The 14590-nt window shown below is 37.9% G+C and overlaps 1 protein-coding gene across 4 annotated transcripts in view; it reads right to left on the bottom strand.

The window, feature by feature from the left end:
- The window catches only part of vezf1b (vascular endothelial zinc finger 1b), a 70669-nt gene extending 56538 nt beyond the window's left edge, over positions 1 to 14131 (bottom strand). For all 4 annotated transcript variants that reach the window (XM_061925534.1, XM_061925531.1, XM_061925532.1 and 1 more), the window contains exon 1: positions 14011 to 14131. In XM_061925534.1, coding sequence (XP_061781518.1) covers positions 14011 to 14043 — 33 coding nt within the window. In that variant the 5' untranslated portion in view covers positions 14044 to 14131. The remainder of the gene's footprint in view (positions 1 to 14010) is intronic.
- Between the last annotated feature and the right edge of the window lie 459 nt (positions 14132 to 14590).

Below are 14590 nucleotides of genomic sequence, written 5' to 3'. Positions count from 1 at the left end.
AACGATGTTTTTTTAAAACATTGTCTTAATTAATAACTCTGCTTACAATTTAAAATTAATCGACCAGCCCTAACTGAGACCCTTATTTTGTCAGACAGGATTTAGCGTGCAACGCTTTTATTGTCTTCAAAGTGTCTTGACTACTATTGTGTCCAGATAAAATGTAATGGTTGACTTCCTGGCTGCTGTCCTTTCTCAACATCTTACAAAAGCCTCAGTCACACTAGTGTTGTACTGTTGAAATTTAGAATTTTGAGTTGTGCGCATCAACTCACTTGCCTTAACTGTGATTGGTGCATAATGTGGACGTTTGTGTCGTTGCGATGAAATGCGTGTGTAGTGTTGGATCTGATGAATGCTGTTGGCGTAGAAAGAGCAACAATAAAAGGTAAAAAGAGCATCAGACTGTGTGGCTGTCTGGATTGCTGCATTAATGTGTCAATGAATTGTTTCAGCACCCAAATGAGCCACTGATAGCTACTTATTTTTTCAGTCCGATAATAATTGTGCACATTGGCACAAATACCATTGAGGAACAGAGTTTGTGCCCATACATAATTACCACTGGGTTTTGCATCCATTTCACTGTCCTTAATAAGGAAGTTCGTCCATTGTAATTTTCATTATCCGTTTTAGCGTTTTATAGATGTGTTATCATTGTCCATGTTTAAAAATGAGATCACAAACTTGTAATGAATAATTGTGCAGCCCTACTGAAATTATTATTTTCAATGATAAGGACAAGCGGTAGAAATTGGATGCCTCACAATACGAAGGTCCTGAGTAGTCCTGGGTTCAATCCTGGGCTCGGGATCTTTCTGTGTGGAGTTTGCATGTTCTCTCCGTGACTGCGTGGGTTCCCTCCGGGTACTCCGCTTCCTCTCATCGCCAAAAACATGCACCTGGGTATAGGGTGATTGGCAACACTAAATTGGCCATAGTGTGTGAATGTTGTCTGTCTATCTGTGTTGGCCTTGTGATGAGGTGGCGACTTGTCCAGGGTGTACCTCGCCTTCCGCCCGAATGCAGCTGAGATAGGCTTCAGCACCCCCCGCGACCCCAAAAGGGACAAGCGGTAGAAAATGGATGGATGGATGTATTTGTTAGAGTATTGTACAAACCCCGTTTCCATATGAGTTGGGAAATTGTGTTAGATGTAAATATAAACGGAATACAATGATTTGCAAATCATTTACAACCCATATTCAGTTGAATATGCTCCAGCGCCCCCCGCGACCCCAAAAGGGAATAAGCGGTAGAAAATGGATGGATGGATGGACAACATATTTGATGTTCAAACCGATAAACTTTTTTTTTGCAAATAATCATTAACTTTAGAATTTGATGCCAGCAACATGTGACAAAGAAGTTGGGAAAGGTGGCAATAAATACTGATAAAGTTCAAGAATGCTCATCAAACACTTATTTGGAACATCCCACAGGTGTGCAGGCTAATTGGGAACAGGTGGGTGCCATGATTGGGTATAAAAACAGCTTCCCAAAAAATGCTCAGTCTTTCACAAGAAAGGATGGGGCGAGGTACATCCCTTTGTTCACAACTGCGTGAACAAATAGTCAAACATCGTCTGGCGGTGGTTTGGCTTTAAGTGGGAATATGTCGAACAGACAACCGTAATTTGTCAAGTGTGGGGCAAAAGCGTTGCTATAAAAAGTAGCATTACTGCTGTAACAAACAGTTCAGGGTGTCCCAAGTTACCGGAGTGTGTTAAGGAGGAGGAGTTTTGTCCCTCCAGAGTTGTTGCCGTAGGGCTGTGACGTAGGGTGTGTGTGGTTGTGGAAGGAGGTGTGTGATGTTGACATTAAAGAAGCGGTGGCTACCGAACCTGCTCTAATGTCTCCCGTTTATTATTTTATTAGGTAAGTACACTGTATAGGCGAACCCAGGACACTCGGCTACACTGCTAATATGTAGCATCATTTGAAAAGTCACCCGCTAGACAATGAAGAGTGCTTACTCCGCACGTCAATATCTCCGTTTGGTGCCACAGGCCCACACCATCAAAATGCCGAGGCAAACATTTCCAGATCAACACCGTATGAAAAAAATAGTGATTTTTTTTAGTTGTGATTTCCTTCTCTGCATGAAAGTTTAGTAGTAGCATATATTAATGCAGTATGAAGAATAATGTTTTAATGTAGACACATAGAATCACCATACTGCTGTGATTAGATGCATCAAGTGTTCTTTCAAGGCTAAGGCAAAATATCGAGATATATACCGTGTATCGCGATATTGCCTTAAAATATCGCAATATTAAAAAAAGGTTATATCGCCCAGCCCTATTAAGAACAACGTTTCTCAAAGTGCAATAGCAAGAAAGTTGGGGATTTCAACATCTACGGTCCATAATATCATCAAACGGTTCTGAGAATCTGGAGAAATCACTCCACGTAAGCGGAGTGATTTAACACAAACCAACATTGAATGACCGTGACCTTCGATCCCTCAGACGGCACTGTTCAATCCCGGGCTCGGGATCTTTCTGTTTGGAGTTTGCATGTTCTCCCCGTGACTCTCCGAGAACTCCGGCTTCCTCCCACCTCCAAAGACATGCACTTGGGGATAGGTTGATTGGCAACATTAAATTGGCCCATGTGTGTGAATGTGAGTGTGAATGTTGTCTGTCTATCTGTGTTGGCCCTGCGATGAGGTGGTGACTTGTCCAGGGTGTACCCCGCCTTCCGCCCGAATGCAGCTGAGATAGGCTCCAGCACCCCCCGCGACCCCAAAGGGGACAAGCAGTAGAAAATGGATGGATGGAAATGCAAAACAAGTACACTTTAACTTGCAATTTATGTCTTGTTTCAAAATTGTACTTTTGAAACTTTTATTAAAGTTTTACTGTCCAAAGTTGTTCATGGGGAAGAAAATTTTTTTTTATATTTTGCCACTTATTTGAGACATTTTCAATATTTAAAGGGGACCTATGATTAATTTGGTATTTTTTGACTTATAAATACTATTACAAAGTTGAATACTCGTGTTAAACCATGCCACAGCGTCAAATCTTAAAGTACCAGTAGAGTGGAAAAACAAGTTGACTGCTTAATTGCGTTTCATTGTATCCAGTAAACCATATCCAATTTTATTTACAATCCGCAAAGTATGTGAAAATACCTTCTAAACATCCCAAAATGCTACAAATTCAGTCAGCCATTTTGATTATTCCGCTCCAAACATCTTCGGTAAATTCCGAAGATTGATGGAACACTTCTGCATTCTGACAATAGTATCAGATTAGTCATACCGGAAATATGCAAAAATCAGAGAGAGATGTGTGGCCTATCATTCACAATTCCTATATAAGACATTAAGAAATATGTTTTTATTTTTATTTTATTGCATTCTAAGTAAATAAAAACAATAATAGTCAGTCGTTTATATATATATATATATATATATATATATATATATATATATATATTAGGGGTGTAACGGTACACAAAAATTTCGGTTCGGCACGTACCTCGGTTTAGAGGTCACGGTTCGGTTCATTTTCGGTACAGTAAGAAAACAACAAAATATACATTTTTTGGTTATTTATTTACCAAATTTGTAAACAATGGCATAACATACATCTACACACAGGGTCCATTGCCAGGGTTAATGTGGTCAACATATATAAAATAAAAACTAAATAAGATAAGGCTCAGAATGGTTTCTTAACAAAACCTTTCAACATATAAAGTGCTTTTTTTGATTGATTGAGACTTTTATTAGTAGATTGCACAGTACAGTACATATTCTGTAGAATTGACCACTAAATGGTAACACCCTAATAAGTTTTTCAACTTGCTTAAGTCGGGGTCCACGTTAATCAACATTAAACTGCCTCAAGTTGTTGCTCATATTAAATACAATGACAAAACTTTTATTCTACATATAAAAAGTGCAACATTGAACAGTTACAAGTCAACTCAGCCTCAGATTAACTTTTCTCCCCCCCCCCCCCCCCCCCCTCCAGCCTGGCTAACTTGGCAGTAAGAGGATATATGGGCTTATTGTTCTTCCACCATAGAAGTGGGTCAAAATCTAGTTTCTAATGCAATATGGTCTTAAATCTGCTGCTATAAAAACATTTGTTATTGCTTTAGCCCTGACTGACTCGCCGAGGAGAGGCTGCTTGAATGCGGTGGTGACGCTTCAAATGGGTTAGCATGTTTGACGTGTTGTCAGAAGCAGCTGCTGAACAATGTCGGCAAACCTCCGTCCTCCATTGTTGTATCGCGCAGCCAAAGTGTTCCCAAACGGGAGATCTTAACGAGGCAGGAGGGTCTTCCAGCTCTGGCTTTCACATGTTGTCGTAGCCCGGTCGCTGCTAGCATGCCATGTGTTGTGCCTCGGTGTGCATTGTTTACACAACGTGCGGTACGCTACTTAATATCTCCGTGTGGAAACTTGTTCGGTACACCTCCGAACCGAACCGAAACACCCGTACCGAAACGGTTCAATACAAATACACGTACACCCCTAATTATATATATATATATATATATATATATTCATTTCCGGGACTGATTTCTTTCGTACATTTATTTTTGTTTCCATAGCAGCACACGTCTTACTTCGGCAACATGTGTGTTCCTACTTTTGTAATCAAACACGAGTGTGTGTTCTAATCATGGCAGCCTTGGTAACAGACAACGAAAACGACTATGCTTGGATAAATGAGGATTTACAACCTTATACTTTTGAAGCTAAATATACTGCTGATTATAGAAGCGAGCACGAAGGAAGAGTGAGTCGTTGGAGCAAACGGAAGCTGGGAGATGGGGATGAAAGCGATTTTGATACTATAAATATGGAACTTAGAGCCAAGCTATTTTAACATAAATAGATTGCTTACCCAAAATCAACAGGAAACGTCCCTGGTCAGCGGGACCAGACAATCAACTGTCCATCGAGTGAGTCACTTTATTATCGATCATGATACACGCAGCCCGTCATGCGTGTTAGTATAACTACACGCTGTCTGGCTAGCTCAGCTGTGTACAAAGGAAACATGAAATGTGGGCTAATACTTAACAGATACTGTAATATGATTGTTCATGTTTTTCAGTCAGTACAGATTGGTGTGGTATCGCAGTGTTGTGCATTACAAACTCAAACGCGTTTATTTTTGTTGTAGAAGCTATCTTATCTATTGCCGTAGTTAGCTTTTACGGCTAATATCAATCAATGTGTTGTGTTATATCAGGTAGGCCATGGCGATTTATTGATTTCATCGATAAATTAGTTTTTTTTGTAGCAGACAATTAAAAAAATTGATGTTTTTCTCCTCCTGCTCCAGCATTTTTTTGGCCCTGAGAGCTTTCGTACCCCTCTCCCGCCTCTTTACTTCCTTTGCGGAGATCCACAAGCCTAGCAAAACATGGCTAATGCTAATGAGACTTTTGTTCTAAAACAAAGTGTTGTCAGTGCTTTAGGATTGCGGCAACATGCATGAACCAGTGACTGCACGCTGGAAAGTTTCTTTAGAAAAGGCAGCAGCACAACAAACTTATTCCAGCATCTGAAACAGCATCGAGCCGAGTGGGGGGAATGCAACTCTTTACAAGGCGAACAAGAACGCAACAACAACAAACCCGCCTAAGAAGCAGCTTACTGTGGTGAAATAATTTACACAAGGTACCATGTACAGTATGATGAGAAAGGAGAACAATCATGCACAGAGCGATCACTAAAACAGTCGCTCTGCACATCCAACCCAGACAGCTCGTATGTGCGCATGCTGCTGCAAAACTCTTGTGGAATTATAACGCATTTAATCATCAATATAGTGATACATTAGACGTGAATATTTCATCTAGTCAAAATGAAGACTTTTTTACAATCATAATGAATACAATAGAAGACCATTTCACATCCATACTGACACAAAGAAAGAAGAGAGAGACGAGAAGGAAAATCAGAAGCCCAAAATTATTTTTTCTTTTATTCATTCACTGCTCTTTCACATTAGAAAACAAAATGCTTAACCTAACTAAAAACACCAAAAACCTCTATAGTAAGCAAATATTTGTTTTAAAAAAATATTGGCGATCACCGCAACAACCATTTTTGTGATTTGCAATTTACTATCAATATAAAATGAAGCACAAGTTTTATCAGGGCCAGAGTTGTCTTTGTTTAAAGTTAAAGTACCAATGATGTGGTGAAATTAACCTCTGCATTTGACCCATCCCCTTGTTCACCCCCTGGGGGGTAAGGGGAGCAGTGAGCAGCAGTGGTGGCCACGCCCGGAAATCATTTTGGTGATTTAACCCCCAATTCCAACCCTTGATGCTGATTGCCAAGCAGGGAGGTAATGGGTCCCATTTTTATAGTCTTTGGTATGACTCGGCCGGGGTTTAAACTCACGACCTACCAATCTCAGGGCGGACACTCTAACCACAAAGCCACTGAGCAAAAAAATCAAAACAAAAACAATGTCAACACTGGGATAATATTAGGGACTTTCCAATAAGAGTTTTATGTTCCCGATTGCCATTCTGATTATCCGTGAGTGAGATGAAGTGGCTGGGGAGAAGAACGTTTGGGCTTCCCTGCTTAGGCTGCTGCCCCCGCGACCCGACCTCGGATAAGCGGAAGAAGATGGATGGATGGAGATCAGCAGATACCGGTCACATGCATTTATTGTAATTGTTTAAAATTATTCATGGTGAGTGTTGACAGTTTAACAATATTAAAAAAATACATTAGTTACTTATTCTGTAGTATTACAGACAATCGTTTGAGCAAAACAAAAACAATATGTTTGTCCCCAAGTAGGATGATTCATAATTAAGGCTGCCAAGGTTAAAAAGATAAATTATCAAAAATTTCCTTTAACGGGAATATTTTTTTGAGGCGCGCGATTAACCTGTGCACGTCCTGTATGACCCTCGGTCCATCCCTTAGCGTGGGAAAATACAGCTGCGCTCCAGTGGATGTTGAGCCACAAGCGGGAAGAAATAGTGAGCAGAACTCAGCAAAGAAAAGGGTACTTTGAACGGCAAGCCTCTCCCGACCCGATCTGAGCAAATGCCACATGTAGCACAAAACATGGAGCTAAATTTCCGTTTGGTAATGTAATTTGTGATAACTCTACCTAAATTAATATTTTTGGCAGCTGAGAATTAATAAGATCATGAGGATGAGGCACATTCTCTGGCAGGCTGAAATTATGTGTACTGGTATATTCCCTTATTAGTCTTTAGCAGGCTGATCCCATAGTAATATTACACGTTATTACAAAATAGAGAAGGATAAGACATTGTCATGCAGCATTATGATTATGATTAACTCGTACAGAATATCAAAAGCATTTATTTTGGTAGAAATATCATAGGTTACATTAGTAATGTAACCTATGATATTTCTACCAAAGATGTTTGGTAATGATTACCAAACATCTTTGACAATCAAGGCAAGATGGTTACAATCCACATTTTGTGATATGACCTAAGCTGGTATCTAAACATGAATTGTAGCTCCATCACTTTAAATCCAAGCACTCCAGCAGCAGCGGTTACACAGTCTGTTGGGGATACAAAATCGGGCATTCCACCAGCGCAGATTTTTTTGTCTGTAAAGTAGTGTTTGCACATTTTGTGTTGAAAGCATTGTTTAATAAACACACTTTTGCATAAAGCAAACAAATTATCCTGTGCCAGTACTTATTAAAGATAACAAATTATATTTAAATATCTGCTTCTAATTGCAAGTTTACTATATACAAAATGCAATTAATCGCGATGAACTATTTTAATCAATTGACAGCCATATTATTCAATTGAATGTTGTTATAAAGCATAAAAAACTGTTTACAGCCTTCTAAATACATGTTTAACGTTATTAGAGCCTTCTAAACAACTCAATATCTTTGCTGTACAATAATCGACAAATTGCTATGTCCGTGTGTGTTTATTTTCATCTCTTGCTTTCAAACAAGGTGAAAAAGGGTTCGCTCTGTGCATCGCTCTCAGCACCCACCGGTAGAAAATGGATGGACGGCTGTATAAGTAATCTACTTGTTTATTTACTGTTAATACTGTATATGGTTACTTTTTGTTTTAACATGTTCTATTTACACTTTGGGTCAAATGTAAAAAGCACAATTTCTTCTTTTAATTGTATACTTTACATACGTTTTGGGTGATACTACAAATTTGGGTATCGATCCAATACAAAGTAGTTACAGGGTTATACATTGGTCATACTTAAAGTTCCTGTGTGTCCAGGGATGTATTTCCTGAAATTATAAACAACAATAAAACATCACAAAATGGTGATAATTTAAATATATCGATGTAATGTAATATACAGCTCTTTTACTTAGTTTTGTTACAGTAGATGTTGAATAGATCCATCCATTTGTTTACATTCAGAAGCGCTAGATTTGCTGTTAGCTATTGTTTCCTCCTATGGTTTTTAGTGCAACATTTTGGCTATTTCACATCCTGCAGGAAGGATATTTGTAAAAAAAAACATATTTAATTTGTTGCTATTGAGGTAAGGATTAGTCTTAAAAGTATCTCGAGAACGACAAACAGTAGACAAAGGATGGATGGATAAAACACTATGGATTGACGTTTGCTCGCTGTTTTGAAGCACATTTATAGTAATGCAGCAAAAAACACCCTCAATTTTAAAGATTTTTTGTTCACAGTGTACATAATAATCAAACGTATAGGCAACTGTGTGATAATATCATGAGGCAAACCTTTATACACCTATATTTGTATATGTTTTATTGTTACGAGCAGCCCTCAGAGGGCAATCATAACTACATTGCAGTGAAAAACAAGTTTGACGCCCCTGCTCTAAGTGTATTTTAAGAATGTATTCATGTTGTGATCTTATTAATAAAGTTGATTTGATTTGATTTGATTAAGTTACTTACTTAGGGATTGCATTTGTTTGCTTTTCCCCCCAACGAAATATCAAAATGGCACTAGTGAGGCAGTGTGGCTCAGATAGTAGAGCAGCCGTGCCAGCAACTTGAGGGTTCCTGGTTTGAATCCTGCTTCCACCATCCTAGTCACGACCGTTGTGTCCTTGGACAAGACACCTCACACACCATGCTCCTGATGGGTCATGGTTAGCGCCTTGCACGGCTCCTTCCGCCATAAGTCTGTAAATGTGTGTGTGAATGTGACGTTAGATGTAAAGCGCTTTAGGTATCGTGCAAGTATAAAGTGCTAAAAAAAATACAGACAGTTTATCATATACTTGAGTTGAAGGTTTAGCAACCGTAGACTGCATTAAAAACTGATTTTTTTTTAAATCATTTATCTAGAAGGAATTCATCAATGTTTTGTTATCATTTTAAATATATATGCTCCACTTTTTATTATTATGTTCTTTATATTGTTTTAAAATGCCGGTTAAACTGAAGTAATTTTTCTCTTCTTTTCAATAGACATTTCAAAATAAAACATTTTAGAGCTGTAAATGTAATATCGTATTGTGATACCATGAATATGTGATATTTTTGCCTTGGTTATTACTGTATACCGTCAGAATCTCATACCAGCCCATGCATAATCCATACACAAACACAGATTTTTGCATCATGGCCAATTCTGCAAATGTATGCCACAGATGCAGTCCAGTCCTATGAAAAATATTGATTATGCATGCAAAAATATATTTTAACTAGACACAGTGATTTTGAGAAAAAAAACCTTAATAGCAATTTTTCTACCTAAAATTAGATTGTATTCAATTAAATGCAAAGAACTGTAGATGACGTCTGTTAAGGGAGCAGAATAACACGTGCAATCAATTTTGCGTCTCTGTCTTCATTATAAGGCTGAAACGACGCGTCGACGTAGTCGACGTTATCGGTTACGTAAATACGTGGACGTCGTTTTTATGCGTCGACGCGTCGCATATTTACGTCACACTGCCGTCATGGCGGAGCGCAAAGCAGATGATGCGAGCGGTGCGAGCGAGGGAAAAAAAGCACGCCAAAAGTTGTCAAAAGTGTGGGAGTATTTCAATAAACGGCCTTATAATGTTGTAGCGGCGAACAGCTGTCTCGTCAGCTGACGCGCGAGCTCGCAACCGTGGCTGTTTAGTAACCAGCCAAACCCCACTTAATAAAATTATATTTTATCTTAGAGCACATCCGCATCCCTATTCACCTAGGCAACCCCAGGAATATAATTCGGCATTATTTCGGCCAGTCGGCTTATATGATCAGAGCCGATCAGTTTACGTTCACGCGCAGGTATAACGCGGCGCGCTCCTGTCCCATCTGCTGGTGCGCGAGCCCAGTAATTAGACCACTGTGTCGAATCAAGGAGTACAAAAGACGCCAGCGCAGAGTGGAAAAAGGTTTAGTTCATTACAGATAACCAAGAGTTGTGCCAAAAGTATGTAAGATTTAATATTTCTCTTCGTGGGTGTGGCGCACCTGTTGCGCTGGTGAGATTGGGGGGGGTTATGTAACTGTTGTTTAGTGTTGACATTCTTTGCTTAGTTTGATAAATGTTGGAGCAGTTTGCTTCATCAGGAGGGTGAAGTCGCTCAACGTAAAGTGTTGGATTTAACTGTGTTGGATCATTGGCTGCTGGTGAAGGCATCGAAAAAAGGGCATTTTTCTACCAGTAGACAGCGTTTAAGATTGAGTGTTTCACTGCTAAATTAATAATATATTTATATTGAATATGGATTTTAAATATGTATCTAAATAGGTGGTTAATTGGTTAGGTATTTATGTATTTGCATATTGGGTTTTCTGTTGCATTTATCTATTGTGTTTCTGGGTTTAAATGTATTTTATATGTATCTTGGTGCATTTATGTTGAGACAATTTATTTAAAATCTGTTTTAACTTAAAGGGAAAAGATGTGTCCATTTTCTTGCACTTGTTTAATGGTTAAGAGTTTGATAGCCTAATTAATAATTGTAAATTATGGGATTGATAATTGATTGATTTTTTACAGCATGTTAATCTTGTGGTGTTTTGTCCTTAAAGGTTTTTCACCTACTAAAGAAGCTAAAGGCTATAAAGGCTACTAAAGACAGCTAATGACAGCTAAAGAAACTAAAGTCTAACACTGCTAAAGACTGCTAAAAAGACTAAAGAAGAAAAAAGAAGCTGTTTCTTCGTTGGAAAAACTGTTGCAAACTAAAGGAAAATAAAAGGAAAAAGTAACTACGGTCTGGTCTTTTGAGTGAAATCCAGAAGCCACATTCAGCATTGGTACATCCCTTCAAGTGTGGGATAAGCACAGCGAAAAAAGCAAAACACTTGACAGTTGTTGTATGCACACTGTCGAGCGGAAATGGCCTATCATAGCAGCACAACGGCTATGAAGGAACATTTGAAAAGAAAACACCCCATCACCATCAACTAGTCAATCGTCCGCGTGAGTATACGTTGTCATCATTACACAAAAACATGAATGTGTCATTTGTATCTGCGTTGTAAATTCATAAACTTAAACACTGTTTCGCTCTGAGAGGCGCGTTTGGCGTGCCTGTTCAGTGTTTACAAACATGCGCTCCTCTTTAACGCTAACGTTAATTAGTTGTGCAAATACCTTTTACAACATTAACAGTTACATATACTATGTACAAACGAACAATTAACTTTCACTTTAATCATACTATCATTGTTGTGTTATTAAGCAAAATAAGCAATACTTTTACTTTTGTTGAAATGTTTACACTGTTACAGAATATTTCGTTTTGCACTTTTTTGTATTGGATGTTTATCTTTATTTTTGCACATTTTAAAGCAAAATAAGCAATACTTTTACTTTTGAAATGCTTATACTATTGCAGAATATTAAGATTTGCACTGGATGTTTACTTTTATATTTGCACATTAAAAAGCAAATAAGCTACTTTTAATTTTGTTAAATGTTAAAAGTTTTAATTGTTTACATTGTTACAGAATATTTTGTCATGTTGTTGTCAATGTTGACTGAGTGGCCATACTTTTTTTTTTGTAAATAAAAGTCATGCCTTTTGAAAAAAACTGGCCTACATTTATTTTTTCATCTTCATTTTAAATTTAAAAAAAAATCGGTAAAAGAAAAAATAATCTATAGATTAATCGAAAAAATAATCTATAGATTAACCGATTAATCGAAAAAATAATCTATAGATTAATCCATAGAAAAATAATCGTTAGCTGCAGCCTTACTTCATTAAAATGCAAAATATAAGCTACTTATTATTATTATTAAAATACCCACAATAATGGGAGTAGAAAATGCAAATATATTATAAAGCATGCACAATCTGATTCATCAACACATCACCGTTTTGGAAGCACTATTTTTGCGTTTTATTTAGTACGTTTGGAAAGGACACGCAAACTGACACAAACAGCTGTAAGAGAGGAGTGCTCGCACCGCAGAGACACACGATGGAAAGAGAATCCTCTGTCCTACGTGTGTGTGTTAACATATTTGGACGGTCAGAAATTAAAAATATTAGACATTGTCTATTCAGCAACATCTGTTTACAATTTTATAGCTGCTGGATGATTTAAGGGGCTGATTGAAATGAACCAAATTAATGCCTTTTGGTGTAATTTAATATTTCTTTAGTGACGTAAATTTTTTACAAAGATGATACAGTATATCACTAATATCAATCAATCAATCAATGTTTATTTATATAGCCCGAATATCCTATATGGTAAAAACTTGTTGAAGTATGCATGTTTTCGCCTTGAGCACGATAGTGAAGCCTCCCTTCCGTGCAGCGTTAAAAAAAAAGAAAAAATGGTGTAGATGCACTGGACAACTGCTTCTAAGATGCCCATAAAAAGTGGTAGATGTCTCCTGCTTGTTTGAAAACATAGCAAAACTCCACAAGTAGGAGCCTGATGTAATGAATGTGCAGTAAATGAGTGTCTATGTGGTGATGCCCCATATTGTACACACATAATCCTCATTTAAATAAAGTGGTCTACAATGTTAGAAGATCACATGCAACCCGCCCACAAATAGTGCATACTATTTAATAGCTTGATACAAATCTGTGTGGATGAATTTGTGTTGTTTTTTCATTGTAAACAACGGTTTTCTGAAAATAATTAGCTTTCTTTACAGCGTGGCTCCAAACATCCTTTGTAATGTTCGGATGCAAGCCATGTTTATGTGCAGTGTTATTTATACATTTTTTTGAAATGGCAAAAAAACAAACGAGCAACAAACGGCCCGCGGGACGAACTTTGGACACCCCTGAGCTGCACTATTGACAACACCAGGCCCCTATGAACTTTCCAAATCATCTATGCGTCTTCCAACAACAATAACAGTTGACTATATGGCTCCTGCTACATCAATATTTTAATTGTCGTTGTTTCCAACTTAGTTTGCGCGGATTTGTGGTAAAGATGCTCATGCTTGCAATCCTTGCAGTTTCGCTTTCCGCAAGCCCCCGCGTGCTAATAACCCTCGCCTTAAGTTTACATTGTTATTCGCTAACGTTTGACTGTCTGTCAATTCTGTGATTAAACATCATTACTGCAATGCATCCTACAAGGCTTCACGTTTGCAAACAACTGTAAATCCCCCCACAAAAAGTAGTTAAGGAAGGAGATTGTAGTGGTGATGAGCAAGGAAAAGCCTGGCTGGGCTAACGATTAGCCTCCACGCTTAGCATGGCTACACGCAAAAGCAATGGCTCGAGCTAGTTCGGGCGACTGCGTTAGCGCGCGCGCAACAGTAGTTCAGTGGAGATTTGGTGGTTCTGAGCGGATTTAAAAATCAAACCAAAATAATATAAACTTTTGGCCGTTGAACCAACACATACAGGGGGTAACTTTAGAAATCAAACACGGTTCTACTCTTAGGGACAGTAGTTTGCTAAAGGATGAGCTAACTACAATGCTAATGCTAACACCTTTGTTTTGTTTGGCAAACTCTACTTCCATTTCAAAAAGCAACACGAACGTCACAACTTGATGGAAATCATTTACCCATCTAAACCAAGCACACGCAGTTTCACAGACAACAAAGATGCTGCAGAACACTTACTTGAAATAAAAACGCACTCCAGCTCGGTTCCATTGCAACTCGTATGATAAAATCTGCAGGAAGCCCAGCAGGAATCCTCAACAAAGCGGCAAGCTAAACATTGGCAGCTACAACTTCCTGTCACCCCCTGACCTGAACCAAATTAAAATGACTTCTACCAGCACGTCTCGATGTGACCAATATTATTATTTATGATTAAAACTAAATTAAGAAAAAATATTTTATGGAATAAAACTTTATTACATGTCTCATGTGGGGACCTTGCAGTTCTGCTTAAAAACAATCATCATTTTGAATTTAAAAAGTAAAAGCGGCCACGACATTATGCTAAGACAATCAAAAGAGCTATTTATTGCAGGTACATACAAAAAAAGGAACAAAATATTGACTTGGAATTACGCTTTTAAAAATGTAAGGGGTAAATGTAGATTACATTTTTAAATAATTTATTATATATATTGTATAATATACATTATTATCAGGTTTTCATATTTATTATTGGAAATATACTATGTATTTATTTAAAATGGAACAGTTTATTAAAAAGTTTTTGTCCCTGATCCAAACCGTCAATCGGAGA

Source organism: Nerophis lumbriciformis, linkage group LG30 (genome assembly GCF_033978685.3).
Source record: "Nerophis lumbriciformis linkage group LG30, RoL_Nlum_v2.1, whole genome shotgun sequence".
In the NCBI taxonomy this organism is placed as follows: Eukaryota; Metazoa; Chordata; class Actinopteri; order Syngnathiformes; family Syngnathidae; genus Nerophis; species Nerophis lumbriciformis.
Note: the sequence above shows the minus strand (reverse complement) of the source record. Positions and strands in the feature narration are given on the sequence as shown.